Consider the following 21340-nt stretch of genomic DNA (forward strand, 5'->3'; position numbering starts at 1 on the left):
TATCTATAGACACGTAGTATTGCAAAATAGAAACAGCGAAACAGGTTTTATTTAGGTTTTATTATGACCTCTTACCTCTCCCATATTAAAAACATCGTAAACGTGACCAGCGGTGACCCGAACTTTTCCATCATCAGCATTACAGTCTGGCTTTCCAAATTTAAAATTGAATAACTTCTCCACATACACGAGGGGGCTTTTCTTTTTATTCTCACTTGTGATATTCTTACAAGCTGAGTTCTCGCTATCGTAAGCTGCGCCCGCTGGACAACACTTTGCTACCGTCAAGCCTTTTGGTATGAGACAAGCTTTCACTTTTTCGTCTTCATTAAAATATTCTTTAAAGATTATGCCACCGTATGCTATTATGTTTGCCGTAGAACGACCGCCTGTAATATCTACAGTATCATTCAAATTACACACTTTTCCACACACACATCCAAGGATTGCAAATGTTATTATCACTTTATACATTTTAAATTTTGCACTTTACTCAACGGCGACAGGTACTTACGAAGAATGACCACTCATAATACAATTTAATAATTCATTTCATTGATTTCCTTTAACACGTATTTAGTCCACGTAAATGCAGTTATTGCTAATTCATTGTAGGATTGACACGGATTCGTTTGGACTAGAAATATTCAGTTCTTTGAAAACACAACTCAAACGTAAATTATTTAACACATCGAAATAAAAATTAAACTTGGTAAGCGTTCGAAGATGGTTAAATGTTATACGCGACTGGCGATGTAGCGAAACTTTCGACACGCGCATTTATTTTTAAACTTACAAACAGGTTTATTGGGAATACCTGTGGCATTAATACAATGTTAGGTATTGATTTTATTAGACGATAAAATCATCTTACATATTCCAAAAGAAATCCACGCACAATTATTAATAAACACGGATCTCGGTTTTATCAAATATCTCGTACGTCTGTGTATCAACAGATCTATAATAATACTAGCAATAATGACAAGTAACGGAAGATTGTTTGTTCTATCTAATCAGCTCCTAACTACACTTAACTAATCACTCTTATGTATAAGACACCGGTTATGAGTAATAAGGGGAATGTCCGTTAATTATCATGTCATTTTAAACTCATTCTATAGATACGCATCGAAAATATAGGTTAATAAAGGTATATTATTTATTTGCTTGGATTGACAGATTTTGGCTAGAATAGGTTTCATACTCGAAGTATAATATATATTTAGGGAGTTTGGTTTAGGTTGATTGGTCCTTATTTGGTTAAAATAAAACTTCCTAATAATTCGTTGAGAAGAGGTGAAGATGGAATGTGTTTTTTTTTTTAAACTGTAGATTTATATACAAAAATTATCCTACACATCACCTACAGATACATTTTGTTACATATATTGTATTAAAGTAAAATTATATGTACTGTATATTTATTATTCATTTATTTCTACTATTCAATAAGATTTGGAAACCTTTTGCAAATCTCATTTGCAATTGTTACATTTTTTGTATTGTTGAAGTACAACTTATGACATTATATTGATTAGCACCAATTAAACTTAATTGGGCAATAACGTTATTTGCACAACAAAATGCTTTGTTTGGGATGGTAAATGTCTTTATCATCCACAAGTATTAGTCAGAATTTAGTATAATGTAGGTGAGCCAATCCTGCTAATATAAGCAGAACTGATCCAACGTTAATCAAATTTGACACGGTACTAATTATGTTTTTACGATCTACATCTTTCCGGCCAAGCCGTATCATTGTTTTTTATAAAACAGGCGGCAAACAGCCAGGACTACCACACATGGCCTTCTTTAAGGACCCTAAGTCATATTGGTTAGAAAATATCTCGATGGCCATTTTGTTACACATAGCAGTGGTGAGCGCAAAAAATACCTTAAAAAATTCTCAGTTGTGGAAAATCACGTTCTCATTATCCGCCCTTGAACGTATATACTTTAATAAAAAAAATTGGATTTCTATTAGTCATACAAAACATACTAAGGCCCTCACTTGGGGGATGAAACTATTTTTAGTAATTAATTAGTGTAAATTATTAAGTTTAATATTTATATTTGTATAGACCTCATAATCTTATCTTCTTACTTCTTCTCTGTCCGCTCTTGACAATCAGCTGGCGATACATTTGGATACATTTCAAACTACTTCCACGCAACTGTCCACATTTTAAACATGGTTTTGTAATATTGGCATTCCCAATAGAACTATTATTTTAAACAATGGATGTAAGGTGTGACACGTAATGAATTTAAGTAAAACGTACAATTACATCGCGCGTCGTCATGTAAAATAATGAATTTTATGTAACCAACGTTTTTGCAGAACATTGTTACGCCATTATAAGCGTAGAATACTTATTCAAGCTTAATGATGTGGTTTAAAATATTCTCAGCTTCTGGGTCGTCAGGAAAAAACGTGGTTGGAACTGCACCGGATTTCGGGGCACTAAATGAGTGGAGGCCGAGTTCTTTTTTAAGTTAATTTTTTCATTTAATCATTTATATTAAAGTAAAACCAAGTAGATAAATTAAGTTCTTATAAAAATGTAACAAATGAAAAGTTGTGTTTACAAGTCGGAAATTTAAAAATACGTCGCTATTGTAAATATAGGGTCTTTTCGAAATGAACTTATTACGCCGGGCATCATTCTGTTAATAAATAATTCTATAAATACATTTTATGTATTTTTTTTATATTAATAATGTTTTTGCGTAATATCTTTAAATTATTGTTATAATGTCATTGTAAGCTTTGAACACTTAAATCTTATTAGTGGTTTAAAATATTCTCTACTTCTGGTGGGTGGTAAGGATAAAATGAACAAAAATCAACAATTAGTTATTCTTAAATTATAATATTATACATGTGTTAAACTGTCTTAATTAATTGTATTATTAAAAAACAAAACACAATACAAGGTTTAAAATATATAATATTTAGTAACGAGCAAGTTTTTTAACTTCTGTATTAAGATACAAAATACGCATGCTACTACGTAAGTATTTTTTTAATGGAAACTGGAATTCCATTGGAGGTCAGACTTTAATTTATCTACGTCATATTTAGCATTGTTCCGTCTATTATAGAGTAAAGGGTATTTTGTTGAACATTCAACAGGTTTCAGACATCTTGATTTTAATTATCAAGTTAAACTAAACAAATAGTTTAAAAACACGCCTCATTTTTATTGACTTTCAAATATTAGCCCTCTTAGAATATGAAAGTACTGCAGCGCCATCTGCCAGGCTGCTGTGTGTTCAATGGCATACACACGTACAGTAGAATTACATAAAGTTATTAAAGCATGTAATCCTTAGAATCCAATTTAATTTATTTTCTTATTGTTTAGAAAATATATTATTTGTGTACGACAAAGAACGGGTCGGTGGCCGTCGATACACAATCTTATACTAGAATAATAAGTCCTGAGTACATACCTCGTTACAATATCTTCTCACCAGGAAGAAAGGCACACAATATTATCAACCGTGAGGATTTGGAGAAATTCTACTAGTTTGGGAACAAAGAGAGGTTTAGACTGATGCTAATGTCTTGCCTCACGATAGTTCTCAAAAACGCACAAAACACTCACTATAAAATTATAAATAGTGGACGTAACTATTATCAATTATAATAAACAAAAAGTATATATCAAAATAAAATGTTTCTAACGTAACCCGAGTAAATCTCAACAATGACTCAACTAATAAATGTGACGGTCGGCCGAGAAAAAATATTTGGAATCACCCTCATCAAAAATGATTAAATCGAAATTATGTATTTCGAACAGTCCCCCGTCCCAGTCAGGCACAACATGACTGAGTCCAAAACCGGAGGCTGGGAGCAAAATTTTATGCCACTGGAAGACGTGACAAGCCCGCCACGGCTTTTGTCATTTTATACTTTCGTGGGTTGGAATAATGTTTGTGTGTTACTTAATCTCCGCCAGTTTTGTTAACGTTATTAAGATATCAATATTTCAAACATTATGTATCTGTATAATTGTTTATAAATGTCTGGTTTGTTAATATAATACATAATTAAAAAGTTAATTAACTTTACAATCTGTGAAATAGGAATATTTGTGTGTCTACTAGATACAAATAATGTTAATTGATCTTAATTGCATTACAAGCCTATCGCATATAAGGGTTAAGTTATTAATACAACAATATCGTATTTGGTTTTCAATTTATTTCATATTATTAGCAGAAATGTGATTTTTATTTATATGTAGATAAGACTACAAATACTTTAAAATAATAGATCAGGCGGCAGTTTTAAGGCAAAGTGAAATAAAATAAAAAACTACATGATTTGTTTAAGCGCCATCTAGTTTATTCTTTATGAACTGTTACGGCTATCGCTATTGTCAAAATACCGCGTGTATTTGCCTATTGTTATCAGAGAGGTCATGCATTCGCAACAACCTTTTAGTTTGGTTTAAATTCAAAAAGTATGGCACTAAGTTTTGTTTTAATTTTTTTAACAAAATAATACATATATAGATATGTACATATAGATATGTTTTAGGTTAGGTTCGCTGTATTCGACATTTTCTTTTGGAAACCAACGAATTCAAATCAGATCCCACTGAATTGCCCCTAAAAGCCAGGAACGTAAACATTGACTATGATGTCTACCAACCGACGTGCAGTAGTTGGCTTTTATTTGCGCCTATAATACAAATATTTTTCTTACTTTCTAAGCAGGATTTTTTTGCTTCTAGTCTAATCTTTTGTTTTCAGAATTATTGTAGTACGTACATTATAAAGGTATGCATTGTCACACTACAGATACAATTATAATATTTAAATCACTTACGCATTTGATTATAAATATTTATTATAATTATACAGTAGTTTTCCATTCATTTATTTACTCTATTATTCCATTGCATTACCATTTATTTTCAAAAACAAAAGCAGTCTATTTATTTTTAATTTCCATTCGAACTATTTGAGAGTTTTATCAAAACTTTAGAAGATTACTAATTACACCTGACTTACCGCGGAAGCTCGTGTAAGAACATAAATAAAATAGAATAAGCTTCCTATACTATACGCCTACTTTATATTTATATCGTCTCTTTGGTCTACACTAATATTATGAAGAGGAAATAATTCTTTGTTTGTTTGCATTGAACAGGGTCAAATCTACAGGACTGATTATGATTATGATATGATACGCTATAGAATATTCAAAAAGTTAAGGCTCTGTATCAAAATACGATATAGCCGAGGTGTGATAAAGACCAATAAAAATTATATTCGATTCTAATCGAAACTATTGACAATTGATCAAACTGATGTAATAAAGTTTATAGAAGACATCAATATCAACAAATAAGCGATACAGAGAACGGCTTGTTAGTTTAAAAGAAAATTGTCTGTTTAAATAATATTTATGATGTCCGCGTTTTAACAGCGTCTTTAGGTGGGAGTCAGTAACGAGACTTACCCTGAATTATGATTTCCGTATGTCAAAATCAGTCAGTGGCAGTGGTAACAAAAAAAGAGAGGCCGTCCATTAGAAACCTGGGAAGATGAAATATTAGGTCCTTACATATGAAATTGGCGTTTTGTATGGAAGGAACAAAAAGTCGAATATTTTTAAATATAATATATTTAATTAATCAAAGTATGAACCATTGTTTTCTATGCACTTTTGCCATCTCATAGGTAGTTCATTGATCCCTTTACTAAAAAAACCAGTCGGACGGGAATCAATAAAATGGCGAATGGCATGTGAAGGCGATTTGGACTGCCCCATCAGAGTTAATTTTTTTCCCTTGCAAGAAGTTGTCCAAATTTCGAAAAAAATGTTAATCTGTTGGAGCAAGGTCCGGGGAGTACGGAGGATGTCTTAGACATTCCAATTGAATCTATTCTAATTTGGTAGCCGTCTGTTGTGCAGTGTGTGGTCTAGCGTTGTCGTGAAGTAGCAGTGGCGTGGAGCGATTGACCTAGGTTGTTTAGCCGCTAGCTTTTCCATCATGGTTTGCAATTGCTGACAATAGACATCAGCTGTAATAGTCTAACTTTTTTGGGGTTAACTTTCGCTTGGGGCAGGAATTGGCTGGCTGGCCAGGATCCAACCATTGCGCTGAGCGCTCCCGATTATCGTAAAAAATCCATTTTTCATCACAGGTAATGATTCGGTTTAAAATACCGTCATTGTTGTGCCGGTTCAGTAACGCAGCAGTCGACGCGCGTTTGCCGGTTTGCTTCAGTCAATTCGTGAGGTACCTTTCAAGCTTTTTAATCTTCCCAATTTGCTTCAAGTGCATTAAAACAGTTTTATCACTAACACCGCAGCCTGCAGCTAACTCGGACGTGGTTTGCGATAGATCCGCTTCCACAATAGCCTTCAATACTTCATTATCAACTTGGGTCTCAGGCCGTCCACGGGGCTTGTTCTGCATGTCTTAATTTCCAGAACGAAAACGTTGGAACCAAAAACGAACTGTGTTTTCTTTTGCAACATGACCGCCATACACATCATTCACCCTTCGAGTCGTTTCCGCAGCACTAGTGCCACGGCGGAACTCGTACTCGTAAATAATGCGATACTTTAAGTTTTCCATTTTGTAAAAAGAGTGACGCAAACAGAAAAAAAACAGAAGAAAAAACAAATGAATTACGGTCATCGAAGCACAAATACATGAGTAAATAGATGTACAAATTTGAATTTGGAATTCCTTAGCAAAGAGGAGAACATCGTGATTAAAGTGGCCAGTACGAAATACGCCAATTTCATATGTAAGGACCTAATAAAAAGGATAGTGGGATACCGTCAGAGATGGTATATTAAACATAATGACATGGACTTAATTTAATCCTGATTATTATTATTTATTTGTTCGGATAAAATAATCTATGATTATGTTAGTATAAGCTTACAGACTAGTGTTAGTATATTATTTTTAAAGCTAAAACATAAAAACATAAAACTTATGAAGAAGTCTATGTCATACACCAGTCAATCTGAATCGACAAGTGTACGCACAGAATGCCTCAAGATAGGCAACAACCTGTCATCTGCCTCAGTCCTAGTCAGTTATGTAGTACTCGAATACAGGCCATTTTTATTATGTAAAAATCCAATTCATAATTGTCTCTGGGATCTTGGGCTATTACTTGATTTCGATGTCGATGTCTCGTAATACTCCATAGATATTATGTTTCATTTATATTTTAAACAAGCTGGTAATATTTATTTTTAGTCAAATAACGTTTCCCCAAAATAAGATCATGAATTGCCTTTAACCATTAGCCTACATAATATCTTAGCAACGATATTCAACCAATAGAACAACTAAAATATTTAGGAGATAGATATATAGTTTAAAAATCTTTTCGCGAAACTACATATAAAAACGATTCACGCGAACAAAAATAACTCGTAGATTGAGCGAACAAATACTTTAAATAACGATTTTACTATACAGGTTAAGGACATCCTCTGTATAGTAGAATTGTTAATAAACTATGTCTGTACATAACTAAGTAGTTCTGTTACTCGTCTCGAATGTTGGAAGTGCAATATTTTTAAATTCCCCTATACTCTATTGCCTGAGAATTAATACGGGTCACGTGATCTGTGACGGTACTTCGTCACTCGAGATAGCGATAACTCTCCACAGTTTTGGCATTTTTATCACGTAATCAAGTTTGCGTGCAGAAAGGAACTAAAACGACAATAAATGTTCGCTGGCACTTATTATACCTATTCTTTACATGTTGAATTACATTATAATTGTTGAGTACTTTTTTAATAGAACAGGGAGCAAATGAGCAGGATATCTGATGTTAAGTGATACCGCCGCCAATTGACAGTCCCATTACCAGAGGTTTGCGAGTGCGTTGCCGGCCTTATAATAATGGGTACACGCTTTTCTTGAAGGACTCTAAGTCGAACACTCTTCATGGTAAATGCGGTAGAAGATGCACATTGAGCCCCCATCTCCAATGCCAAGGGATCAAGCCTCTCGGAAAGTGGTTGGTCGTGGACGATACTTTTCTTGGCCAGTAAGAGCGTCACTGTCATGGGTATTAGTTTACTGGCAGTAAATAAAAATTAACCATTATAAGTAATTTGAAGTAATGCAGGTAACTTAATAATTTATTGAAATGTTTTAATAAAACAATATACACTATATATGTATACTATCTAGAAAATACAGTTCTAAGCTTAAATAAATGTGACACAAACTTAGGAACGACTGATCCTGATGAACCTATCATAGGTTTTGTTAACTGTACTATTAATATAATATCTTTTATGATACTTATCAAACAGAACCGTTCGATAATTAAAACTTCGGTTCGTTCGGTAATTAATAATGCAAGTAATGAAAATAAATACAAATTTTAGTTGGATTTTTATTAGATGTTGGTAGATAGTTGTATTTGAGAGGTAACTGACAATGTCAGTCTGACATTTCAAAATGGCGACGGCAGTAGGACCAAAAACAGCCGCCGGCCAAGACAAGTATTGACCTAGCATATAAAAACGGTTTCCGTATCGTTGTCGGTTTGACAATTACTGAGGAACCGTCGGGAAAATTAAAAAGTTAAAATTATATAAAATAATTATAAGTTTATAATAATACATAGCTTAATCCGTTAAAAAGTGTTTTCTTTAAATACTGAGGAGATTTAATACAATTTGGTTTAATGTAGATATTAAAATATACGTAGGTAAGTAATTAAATTAAAATCTTTTTGGCAAAGCACCAAAACTGGGTTAAATGTCAAGTATTGGTAGGCTAAATAAAGAGTCCTATATCGAGCTAAAAATTTATTGTTGAAAGTCAATAATCGTTAGCGAATGATTTGATCGGCCATTTCGGGTTATTAGATATTTCGATTGAATTATCGATATACATATATTTTTGCTATTGAATTTATTTATTCAAATATAAATATATTTTTTTCCAACAAACAAATACACAGTATTTATAATATTCTTAACCTACATAGTAATAATTAATAAATAGAAAATAAATAGAAAAAAGTGATTTTAGATTTAATCCCTGTCCAATCTCTGCTATGTATCTATTAACGCTGGCCGTTTTGGGATACTTATTCGTTGAGTGAGGAAAGTACCAGCTCTGGGGTCACAAGTCCTATCTACCAGCCGTCAACTTAAGTCTTTAATTAGCGCCTGTGCACTTGAATAAAATCAACGTTCGAATATGTTTGTTAACTTATGACCTTAAATGATGTATTTATTAAGTCAAAGCACTATGTTCTAATGTATGTACAATTGATATTATTTTATTCATTAGAAGTATTTTTCAATTTCTTCAAAATCAAATCATCGATTCAAAGGGAAGTAAAGTGTTCCATGATCGCTGATATCTGTGTACGAGCCAAGGCTGTGCATGTTGCTCACTCAGGCTTTCTTAGAGTTGCGATTTTCTAAATCGTCGGAGTAAAGCCTCGAGAGTATAGCCAGGTAGGAGGTACACTCTTCAACTGTTACATTGCATTAACATTGTATTATATTATATTGTACGCGAGTGGGTAATAAAGAGCAAAACTAAAATCCTCTATTATTTAAAGCACCCCCGAATCGTACACTATGTATGATTAAAAAATCGTATGAACAAAGGAACAAGATTCAATATATAATTAATTCGTCTATATTCGGAAGGAATATATTATTTTCCATGATTCACATGTTTCTGTGTTGTTCCTACATGGATTGGGATTATTAGGATTTTTTTTACTGACTTTCATGAGTGAATATTAAGTGACATGAATAAATTATATCCTTTTTTTTATTCACATTGAAATTGGCAAATTGCGGTATTGCTATAATAATTGTAAATAAACAAAAAACAGAAAAAAAATATTTTATTAAAGTAAGTGAAAGTGCACTAGCACAAGGAATCCTTGTGTCGTGGACAGCTAGTCTCTTCCATTTGATATATTAATGATTTTAGGTACTTGACGTAATTATTTCTACATAACACTTTTAATTCCATATTTTAACTACTGTTGCAGAAGAAGAATACTTCCTGATTCTGGACAGGTTTAGAAGAAGTTACTTAAGATTGTTAGTGAATCTATAATCTTGTGAATCGTCAGAGAAAATTTCGCTTTTAAGAAAGCTCTGAAGAAGATAAAGGATTGGATGAAGAAAGAGCGTTTTTTGGTCGGTTTGCGTTGTGAATGTAGTTTCAGTAGGTCAGTGTTTGCTTCCTTTGAAAATTAAGCATATTGCCATTAAATATGGTAGTGAACTGTTACAAGTTTTGTTTCATTGTACAAATTGGAAGTTGAGGAGCAAAAAGCTTTTAGATATCTTAAGAATTGCATTGGGCACGCTCAATTTTCTTCATCACATTCATCAGAGATTCATAAATATAATATCGACTGTTATAATGCAGTTTACAATATTTTGATTGTATGTGGATCAGAAAGTTTTCTAAGGCGTTTGAATACATTTACAAGCTTGCGAAGTCGAGAACAGAGGTGGTTTACTTGAGGGCCCCAACAAAGCCTCGAATCAATCATTAATCCCGTTATGTAGTGTTAATGTTTTCCGTACAATACTGGTGCAATAAAAATGCCTGGGAGACGGGGGGGTTGTCATAAACAGAGTAACTTTTAATTAATAGACCAATAAACTTTATTATCAATACGAAACGATCGATCAGAATTGTATTAATCCTATCACTTGCATAGACTTTCGAACTATTGGTCGGACAGCCGCTGATTATAATATAATAGTCGAAAAAATATTTTTTAGTTGTTGATAAATTTCCAGTTCTTTTAATTATATTTCAATATGAAGAAAATACATCTAAATCATAATTCTAAGTACGGCTTTGCAGTAATGGTATCCCGAAAGGCCCCGATATCGCTGGTAAGACGCCGTGAATACGCGAGCTCTAAGTAGCATTTGCAAACAGTAGCACGCGATCGGCAAAAGCGGTCTTTAGCTTTAGGCGAAAGCCCACTTTGGATCGCTGCCTAAGTAAAAAGTATCATAATGTGTAATTTTACAACTTGTGTCTTCCCTTTAAAAGTATATTCGTCTCTCATTTTTTAAGACGATATCAGGTAGTTTACTCAATAACTAGGAATATGTAAGTCACAATAAAGGGATTTTAAGTTTAAAACTAGACTTTCACTTTACAAGTCTGTCATTAATCACGGACTAACTGGCTTCGGTAGAATTTACCCAACCTACCGCATTTGGAGGTTATACCTAATGTATAACCTCCAAATGCGAATCCTCAAACAGGTTGTTTCGAGAAATGTGTTTGACTCATATAAAAATTAAGAAAGAGGAATTTTTAAACACTGCAAAATAAACAGAGCAGTGTTGGCCTAGTGGCTTCAGCGTGCGTCTCTCATCCCTGATGTCGTAGGTTCGATCCCCGGCAGTGCCCCAATGGATTTTCTTTCTATGTGCGCATTTAACATTACCTCGAACGGTGAAGGATAACATCGTGAGGAAACCGGCTTGCCTTAAACCCAAAAAGTTTACGGCGTGCGTCAGGCACAGAAGGCTGATCACCTACTTGCCTATTTGTTTAACAAATGATCATGAAACAGATACATAAATCTGAGGCTTAAAAAGGTTGTAGCGCCATTGATTTATTTTTAAAATAATGCCCATAATAGAAAAAAAATGTCTTCTAGTCGAGCCCTTTTTTCGAGATGATATACAAAAATAAGGTGAGGATGAGAACAAATTACGTACTTATATATGACGAGAAGGTTGAGGTATTCGCTACCGCGGCTAATAAATAATCTACCCAGTTAGTTATTAACCTAGCGTTTGTCAACAAAAAAAGTAAATACTAAAACTTTTGTATGCATTTGTCGCGTTTCTAAACAAGACTGCTATGGTTACATTTATACAAACCACAGAGGTTTTCTACTGATTTTATTACGTTTTTCTAGAAAATAAATAAATTATCAATTAGTTAAGATTTTAATTGTAACAATAACAAATCTATTTAAACGCATTTCAAGGTCCTGATTAAATCAACCCACCGCTTCCGCATCCTGCTTTGATGATGATAATAATGTACTGTTGTATGTTAATGCGAAAATAATTTTTACTTAGGCTACTAGATATTTTTATACAGTTAGGCAAATTAAAGACTCCATCCGGTACTTTTGGAACCTTAATGTCCTGATTATAACACCAGAGATTATATTATATTTATGAGCAGTGTTGGCCTGGTGGCTTCAGCACGCGACTCTCATTTCCGAGGTCGTATGGAGTAATGGAGTTTCTTTGCGCATTTAACATTTGCTCGAACGGTGCAGAAAAACATCGTGAGGAAACCGCCTTGCTGTACACTCAAAAAGTCTACGGCGTGTGTCAGGCACAAGAGGCTGATCACCTACTTGCCTATTATATTAAGAAATGAACTTGAAACAGATACAGAAATACGTGGCCCAGACCTAAAAATTGTTGTAGCGCCACTGATTAATTTATAACTTTAAAATAAAACGTGATTGGAGTGGTAACAATCTTTATTATTATTTTTTGTTATGTGGGAAATACATCAAGTGGCTGGCTGCAGCCAGTATACACATTTGTGCCCGTTCATCGCATTTTACACGACATTCCGGTTATTAGAAAATATATTTTTCAAAATTAACATTGTATTAATATTGAGAAACCTATAACCTAGAAAAAACGAGACACTGAGACACAGTTTCACAAGACTTGTAAGGTAAACGTTGCCACTAACGGGATTCCTTAACCAAAAGTTTATAGGTTCTTATTGTTAATTGGAGCAAAAGCAAAGAGCTTATTCGGGCACACGTTTTGAAATTACACGCACTCTTGTAGCTTTTTAAGTAGCGTCATTACAGCTATTTTTAAAAATATTTTAGAATTTAATAAAGTACGTTACTCAGGACTTTAGGTAATTTAGCAATCTATTGGTGATTCTCATTTTTGAACACGGTGCCAGTTTTGGGGTTTACTGATTACAAAAATAATAATACAAATCTTTCCTGTTTATGCTATAAAATCGATTATAATTAAAGAAACAATTGAATAAGTATGAGCATGATAGTTTATGGTGTGATTCACCCTTAACGCCACACGTTTTACGGCATTTTTAGTTTTTATTTACACCATAAGCACTTATCCTACCGTGACGAAATTGCTATTTCTCTAATTCAAATAGTTAATTATCATGTTTTTGATGTCAACGGGAAGTCATTATTCATTCATTAAAGTCAATAGGTACTACAACAATTTGGCATCTTCGTCTTTGATTTCATCAGATTCCATAATACTTGATACATTTTTCGGCCATATTTTAACACAAAAATGTGTATAAATTACGGTTTACATTATCTACAGAAGCCAAACAGCAATCTATTACATAATCAATGATAGCGTATCAGTGTTAGCTTTTAATAATTTTATCAATATATAGAAAAAATCTCGTAGCAAATCAGTATTTTTGGTTCAAAATTATGTTAGGCAAAGGTTTATCAATGTTAATAAAATAAATTTCTTTGTTTGAATAACCATTGAGTCCCATGGTACTTCATACCTTCCCAAATGACATCCTTGACATAACAGACTTGACAAGTGTCAAAATTTTAAAACGGCGAATCTGTGAGGGATTTTCAAATATTAAAAAAAATTTTCTTACATTAAATAAGCTGGGTTTGAATAAAAATGTAATTAAATGGAATATGCCCGTAGTTATAATTATTGTTTTTTTTTGCTTACTTGTTTAATTTTTAAGTGTAAAAAATTATGCTAGCTTGCTTGTGCTCTAATATGATGATATATTGAAGTATTTGTATTTAAAATTTGTAATGTCATATTTTCTTGTATAACATTATGCATACACGTTGTGTTAGAACTTATAAATAAGTACATAATTTACATTTGTAAATATTAATTACTTTATTTTACATACGGTTAAATTGATTAGCAGTCCTATATTTAAACAAGATCATCCTTTTTATTTTCGTCCACGATAAGATATTAATTAATCTGACAGTAGATGCAATAATTTAGAAATCAAAATCATTTATTCATATAGGTAACACAATGTACACTTATGAACGTCAAAAAAGAAATACATAATAAATGCTTCTAATTTTACATTTACAGGCAGTTCTCAAATCGAGGGCGTAGAACGGCAGAGAAGAACTGGCAGTAATCTCCCCGCCACTGTTTTTAATCGCCAAGTTTTTTGTTTTCCCCAATGTTTGTATGGAGCTGAAACTACTACACCATATTCCACATGATTTCTTAAGTAATTAATAGTTAATTAATAATAAGAAAATGAATTAAAAACAAAGATTTGTCCTCATTAGCAGGAGGCATGCTGAAATAGGAGCCCGCATACTTATGCGAGAAAGTTCTCTTAAAACTACCTTAGTTGTAGTCAACTATGATAAATTTCCGACTGATAGGCACTTAAGGCAGATATTTTGACGCTGATCTGTTAGGTGTGGTGTATGTATGTTCCCTAATGAGGAAATTAAAACAACTACTCAACACGACGAACAGTTGTTAATAGTTAGAACCAAATAAAAGTAGAAAATAAATATTATTACATTATGTAAGTAAATCAGGAAAACGTCCCATTTTGTCAAATTGTGTTTATAGCCGGACGGTTATTAAAGTTCTGTCACACGATTTCTCAAGATTTTTTCCTTCGCTGTACGAGAGATAATCTATAGAATATCCGGTTTTCTAACACACGTTTTCCCGTGGGTAACCCGCCAAAAGCTCATTATTTACTTAATTTAGCCAGAGGTTAAAATATTTTCATCATATTTATAAATCATGTAACAGTATAGACACATATTAGCGGTCGCGCCAACGTTATTAATAATATTAGATGTCCTTATACATGAATGTGTCGGTCGTATATAGTTTAATTATTCCAACCTCAAAACATATTTATTTCCAACACAGAAATATATCGTAATTGCAATATCCTTAACCTACTTAGTAATAACTTAATTAAACATGGATAGTTCGAAAATTAAAACTTTGGTCCTTCTGCTACCTTCTGGTACCTTTCACACAGGCAGCATTTCCTCGCTGTATTGTGATTCTTAATCGTTGAGAGAGGAAAGTACCGGCTCATCTGTATTATCTACCAGGCGGCAATTTAAATATTTAATTTGCGCCAGTAAACCCCGCGGCCCATGATTTACTTCAAAAGCTAACAAAATCAAAGTTGGAAGAAAGAGTTGCTTGGGAGAATATATGGGCTCTTCTAAGCGAAGGCAAAGTGATTCAGGGTAAAAAAAAGTTCGACGCTTCTGTTTAAACCATCATATCATGTCTGTTTTTATTTTATAGTATGAATTATGATATCGTTGGCTTTAAACAGAGAACTCGATTGATATATTCTGTTAAGAAGAAGTACATAGAACATTGTTTCCCACTTCTATGAGATGTCGCGTGTATGCACATGCGCTGGATGCACATCACGGTGAAGTTTTTAAAATTACATTATAACTGTTCGACTTTATTAGAAACTTAACTAAAGAACTTATTAGTAGACCCAACAGAGTTTTATCGCGAGCCCGTAGTTTGTCGGGCCTGTAGGACGTAAGTAAGAAAGAAATACATCAAAGAAATGTTTTCTGTGTGTTTAACTTGCTACCAAAGTGGGAAAATAACCATATGAAAAATTATTTTAAAATCGTAAAATTATGGTAGAAATCAGACAGCACAGAACTGTATATACATGTCACACGAATTAATGAAATAAATTATGAAATTACCCAAATAATTAATGAATGTTAAGAATGTGATTAAATGAAGATAGAAAACAAACCGAAACGTCCTTGCTCTAAATTATTACGCGGCTTTAGCAGATATTTTATTCAAATTCTTCAGATCTTTAATCAATAACAAGATACTTACCAGCTGAACATACCATGGACCATCGTCTTCTTTATAAACATTCCAATCACAGGGAATCCCCGTCAAAACAGCGAACTGATCGCTCTTCTCCAAATCCACAGAAGCAATATGATTATCATAATAATGCAGCCGCAATTCCTTCTGAAGAACATCGTACATTTCAACACAACTTCTGTTCACCATCACTTGACCCAATGGACAACATTTGCGAAAACAATTTCTCAATTCGCAAGGACATCCGAAAGTCTCAAAATCGCCGCTCACATTTAACGAGAAAATCTCATTTGGCGGGAAGCGGATTCCATTTTTAACAATCGAACCGTCGCTAAAAACATCTAAACCTGTCAAGTTCATTCTATAATCGGCACTACACAGCTGTCCTCTCACGTTTATGACACAAAACAAATTTATTAATAAAAAAATAAACATTTTTATATCTTTGCCAATAAATGTAACGCGTTGTCGTGCTATCGCTATGAATACAAGTGTACTGGCTTCGAAGCGATGTGTTACTGTCATTACCCCAGGGAGTGGATGTGAACTTGACCACGTTTTCGAAATCTTTTCAAGGAATAAAGCTCTTCCTATATCGAAAATTGCGTCGTAATATTCAATTATTAGGAATTATGGTGATGTATAAATGTATTTTTAACTAAGCGTCGCGCCAGCGGACGCGGCATTTTTATAGAAGCTCTTAGAATAAAATTGTCTTTTGATTTTTCGATATTATATGTAAATTCAATTGAATTTAAGATTTTAAAACAGAATTGTAAGAGGATCTGTTTTCTCAGGCATTTTTTAAATCTGAGTCTTCGTCTATTCCATATATGGTTCGAATTTGGAATCCTTTAGTGCTCCTTTTACCTTGTATGTGACTGTTTTTATCTCCGTCCAATGTCAAAAGATCGCGCCAATTTTGCAAAACAAGTTACCGGTCAATGAACCCAGAGATTTATAGATTATACAACGCTTAAGTAATGCAATTCAATAAGCAAAGAATAATGTCTTGTTTATATAAAAGTAAACATACTTGCAGTTCAAGCAAGTCCCCCAACGATTTCCTTTGTGTGAAATTCAGATTTATCTTTAGTCTTGGCATTAATGTTTGAAAAATTGAATAATAACCGTTTATAATGTACAATTAAACGTGTAACTTTGTTACGGTATATATATTAAGCTCTGAAAACGACCATTCTACTGATATGAATGCAATTTTTAACAGGCAAGTTATTAATTAAATATTAAATTCTAGAGATACAATAATTATGACCTAGTCTTTTTGTTTGCCTAAATTTTTTTCATCAATTTAACAAACCTTTAACTGATACGTGTTTTCTACAGATTGCTTATACTGTTGGCAGTGCGTACAAATGTTACATCAAATCATACTTTGAATTTACACATATATGTATATGTTTTGGTCGGTATCACGGCTGATCAACGTGGTCAGCTGTATAGTGAGGTCTGGCGCGAATAATTTTCCTCCATCAATTTCGCTCCAGCGCGTCTTAGATCGTCTTAGTCTTTGACTTATATAAAACGGGGGCAAACGGGCAGGAGGCTCGCCGCCGCTAAGCCCAATCTCAATGCCAGAGAGCTCTCGAGCGTTTCCGACCTTTACTCATTGTCCATCTCGTTGGCGATCCCAGTCGCGATCTTTTGTCTTCCGTGTTGCCAATAACGATGAGCTTGTCTAGTTCCTCAGCGCCCCTACTGTGTGACCAAAGTACGAAAAGATGCGTTGTCGGCAAATTATTGATAACGGGTTTTCATATAGAGCTGGATAAGGATCGATGTATTGGGCGTTTAACGGTAAACGGTCTTGACATCCGCCTTTAGGACCTCATTTCAATAGCATCAATCCTTTGACTTTCTCAGGCTTTCTTGTCCCGGTTACTGCTCCATTAAGGAAGATTTAAAATAAATAAATAAATGTACATATAATAAATATTATTTATACTAAAACCGATAAAATGTGGTTATGCCTACAGTTACGTACAAGCCTTTTGCATTTTAGTGAATATTCGAACAGGATTTAGATGCATATGACGCAATGTACTTGGAATCGTTTTGTTTAATCACGATTCAAGTTAGATAATATAAATAACCCGTTTGTGGTAAATAATTTTAAAATCCGTACATATTCCACTTGCCTCCTTTCATTTAATTATGTTTAATTTTTATATTGCAATGAAACGGTAATAATAATAATATTATAAGCTAAAGTTGCCTGGCCTCGTAGTTCTCTCCGACGAGTAACATTAAATCTACCAAACATTATTTTACGGTCTTCACCAATAGATTTGATTAGTTACTTATTATATGTAGTTTTACTGAAATATAAAGATTATTTTTGAAGAGATCGCGAAATATCTTACGGACCGCGCGTCATGTTTTTTTAATGCTGTGGCCAAATTTATACGCCACACAATACAAACTTTTGATTTGTAACATTATTTTATATTCGTGAATTACTTTTATAAGACGAAAATCCTTCTAAATATCCTGTTGATAACAACTTACGGCGTTTCTATAAATCGTGAGTGTGTTTGTGGCCATGGTTACGATATTTTTTTTATTATAATTATGATCGAAATTTCCTCTGACCCTTGCTTATAAACTGAACGTTCATAAGAAATAATTCATGCATCTTATAATTTTAATAAGGAAAACTGTTATTTGTGAACTACACACACACACACACACATATATATATATACAATTATATATATATATACAATTATTTAAATAATGCTTTTAATTCGTCATTCTGCATTATAATAAAAGCCTTTTATTAAATTTTATTTTATTTAACCAATTTCTGTAAAGTTGCATATAGTAGATCATTTTTCGAAAAATAAGGTCATAAAGAAATTTCACTTCTTACGTGTGTACACTAGTACACGCACACATTTTTTTAAATTTCGGAACCCTGAACTCAATCATTTCCAATGTTAAGCCCATTTTAACGTTATATTTATATTGTTATTTTTATTTAAATGCTTGGTAAATCTAACGGCTAGACCTGGTTAAAAATTGTAAACTGTTAGTATTTTATGAGGAATTGACTTCCCAGGACATTCTTAGCTCATTCATTATTGAGTTAATTATTATTGTATATCTCAGATTTAGCAGTGTTGGCCTAGTGGCTTCAGAGTGCGACTCTCATCCCTGAGATCGTAGGTTCGATCCACGGGTGTGCACCAATGGATTTTCTTTCTATGTGCGCAATAAACATTAGCTCGAACGGTAAAGGAAAACATCGTGAGGAAACCGGGTTGCCTTAGACCCAAAAAGTCGACGGCGTGCGTCAGGCACAGAAGGCTGATCACCTACTTGCCTATTCGATTAACAAATGATTATGAAACAGATACAGAAAAGCTGAGGCCCAGACCTAAAAAAGGTTGTAGCGCCATTGATTTATTTATTTTATTTATATCTCAAATTTAGTGCCCGATATTTAAGGAGGAGTACGTAGTGACAGGTTCAATACGAAGTAGCCGTTTCGAGCAAGAAAGGATTAATGTGTAGTGGAACATCAGCCGCACCTTACCCATGTGCACAGTTCTACAAAATCTAAATGACGCAATCTATGGACCACTCTACATATTTGTGTATTGTAAGCGTATTTAATACGGTACTAGTAAAATTCCCTGGATCACCTTGAACCGATTGCCAGATATGCCAACAAAAACCAATAGCTTAAGGGCTACGGGTGAGGGGTGTAGGTTTCCCAATATTTCCCAATTATTCACGGCCACCCCCGTGCGCATTGCCCATAGCGACAACATTCCGAACAGTTAAGGCAAGCCAGAAAACCGTCTCCTCGGCATACACCATTTGGAAAGGATACTATATATTTATCAGAGACAAAGTTGCGCAAATTGAACAGTCCAATAATTATATTATCCGGAAGTTGACACTCCTAATAGTTTAATAGTTCGCAAGGGAAATAACTAATGAAATTTATCAGAATATTATCAGCCTCTTCTATATTAATCAATTAACTTTCGTGTGTTAGACAACTCCCAATGGTATCACGTTACTGCAAATAATTACTGACTAAACCTGGCTTCACATGTTCCTGTGCTTCAGATATATATATTAATATACTAGACTACTACTACTAATAATAATGTATCGTATCCAACAGATGTTGTTTTGTACTAATGTCTAACATACTAAAAAAAACATTCTCGACTCTATTTGTACACATAAAAACATTCATCAAAATCGATCCAGCCGCTTAAGAAGAGTTCAGTGAGTACAGCTATTATATATATAATAGCTTAACAATTAAGTACATTTTATTCGGCATTTACGATGTTTCTCATGTATCAACTAATTTCGTACAAACACATACTATTAATAAATAAGTTTGTAACAAAGTATTTGTTCGTGTTATTGTGATTATGATTTTGATGGATATTAAAATATTAATTAAAATAATGTATGTAAGGTTCATACAAGGTACGCAAATTATCACATAAATCTTTTAATTTCCTGGACATTTCAGCTTAGTTTGCTTTCTAATAAATTATGACAGACATTAGAACTAATTTATAATAAATCAATAAAAACTGAATTGCATTAATAAATTATAATACCCGATTATTATTGCTAATATCAGTACTATCCATTATTTCGTATAAAATTAATGGGAGCTACATCAAACACGAATTTAATTGTCAGTTTTGATTAATTACATGTCAGTAATTCGCTCATTTGACGTACGTCATTTGTTTGTTGTATATGCGTGTTATATATCTACTGTATGTTGAATATTACATTGAGTTGAATATTACACTTCAAAAGTACTACACTTTTAAATAGTTGTTTACTACACTAACATACGGATTTTAAACATGGGCGCTCACTAAAGCGCAGCATGCAAAACTGCAGTGTGTGGCAAACGTCGGTGGAACGATGTATGATATGAAAATAAAGAATACATCATAAAGAAGAATAACTAAGGCACCAGATGTCACAACAAAAATAAATAAACTTAAGTGCGGCCCCACACGGGAAGAGGAACAGACAAGTGGAGCAACAAAGTATTAATCTGGTGCCTTACGTACCATAAATACATTATTTGTATTTAGAAGACAATTTAGAAGGTGGATAGACCAGATTAAGGAAACAGCAGGTGGTACACAAAGAGTGGCACAGTGCAGACAGAAATGGCACAAAAAAGGCACGCAGATATCTAGGAATTAATGAGATGATTGTTGCTTAATCAGCCGTTCAATTAACAGCCTATCCTCTTAACTAAACAGCGTCTACTAGCAACCTAAAAGATACTCAGCCAGTTGATTAAACAGCTTGGATTTGGATCAATTACGTTTCTCTCAGTGGCTAGTGTCGGAATTCTTCAAACTGTTAATATGGATGTGCAAACCACAACATTGATGGTGTGTTCCAAAG

The 21340-nt window shown here is 33.4% G+C and overlaps 1 protein-coding gene across 4 annotated transcripts in view; it reads right to left on the minus strand.

Annotated features, from left to right (window-relative positions):
- LOC123709208 (probable G-protein coupled receptor Mth-like 3) overlaps positions 1–16396 on the minus strand; it is a 34362-nt gene extending 17966 nt beyond the window's left edge. For 3 of the 4 annotated variants that reach the window (XM_045660323.1, XM_045660321.1, XM_045660324.1), the window contains exon 1: positions 15917–16396. In XM_045660323.1, the coding sequence (XP_045516279.1) occupies positions 15917–16345 (429 nt within the window). In that variant the 5' untranslated portion in view covers positions 16346–16396. Of the gene's footprint in view, positions 1–75; positions 957–15916 lie in introns of those variants that run through there. The other variant, XM_045660322.1, reaches the window with a different exon arrangement.
- Positions 16397–21340: the final 4944 nt, after the last annotated feature.

Source organism: Pieris brassicae, chromosome 5 (genome assembly GCF_905147105.1).
Source record: "Pieris brassicae chromosome 5, ilPieBrab1.1, whole genome shotgun sequence".
Lineage (NCBI taxonomy): Eukaryota > Metazoa > Arthropoda > Insecta > Lepidoptera > Pieridae > Pieris > Pieris brassicae.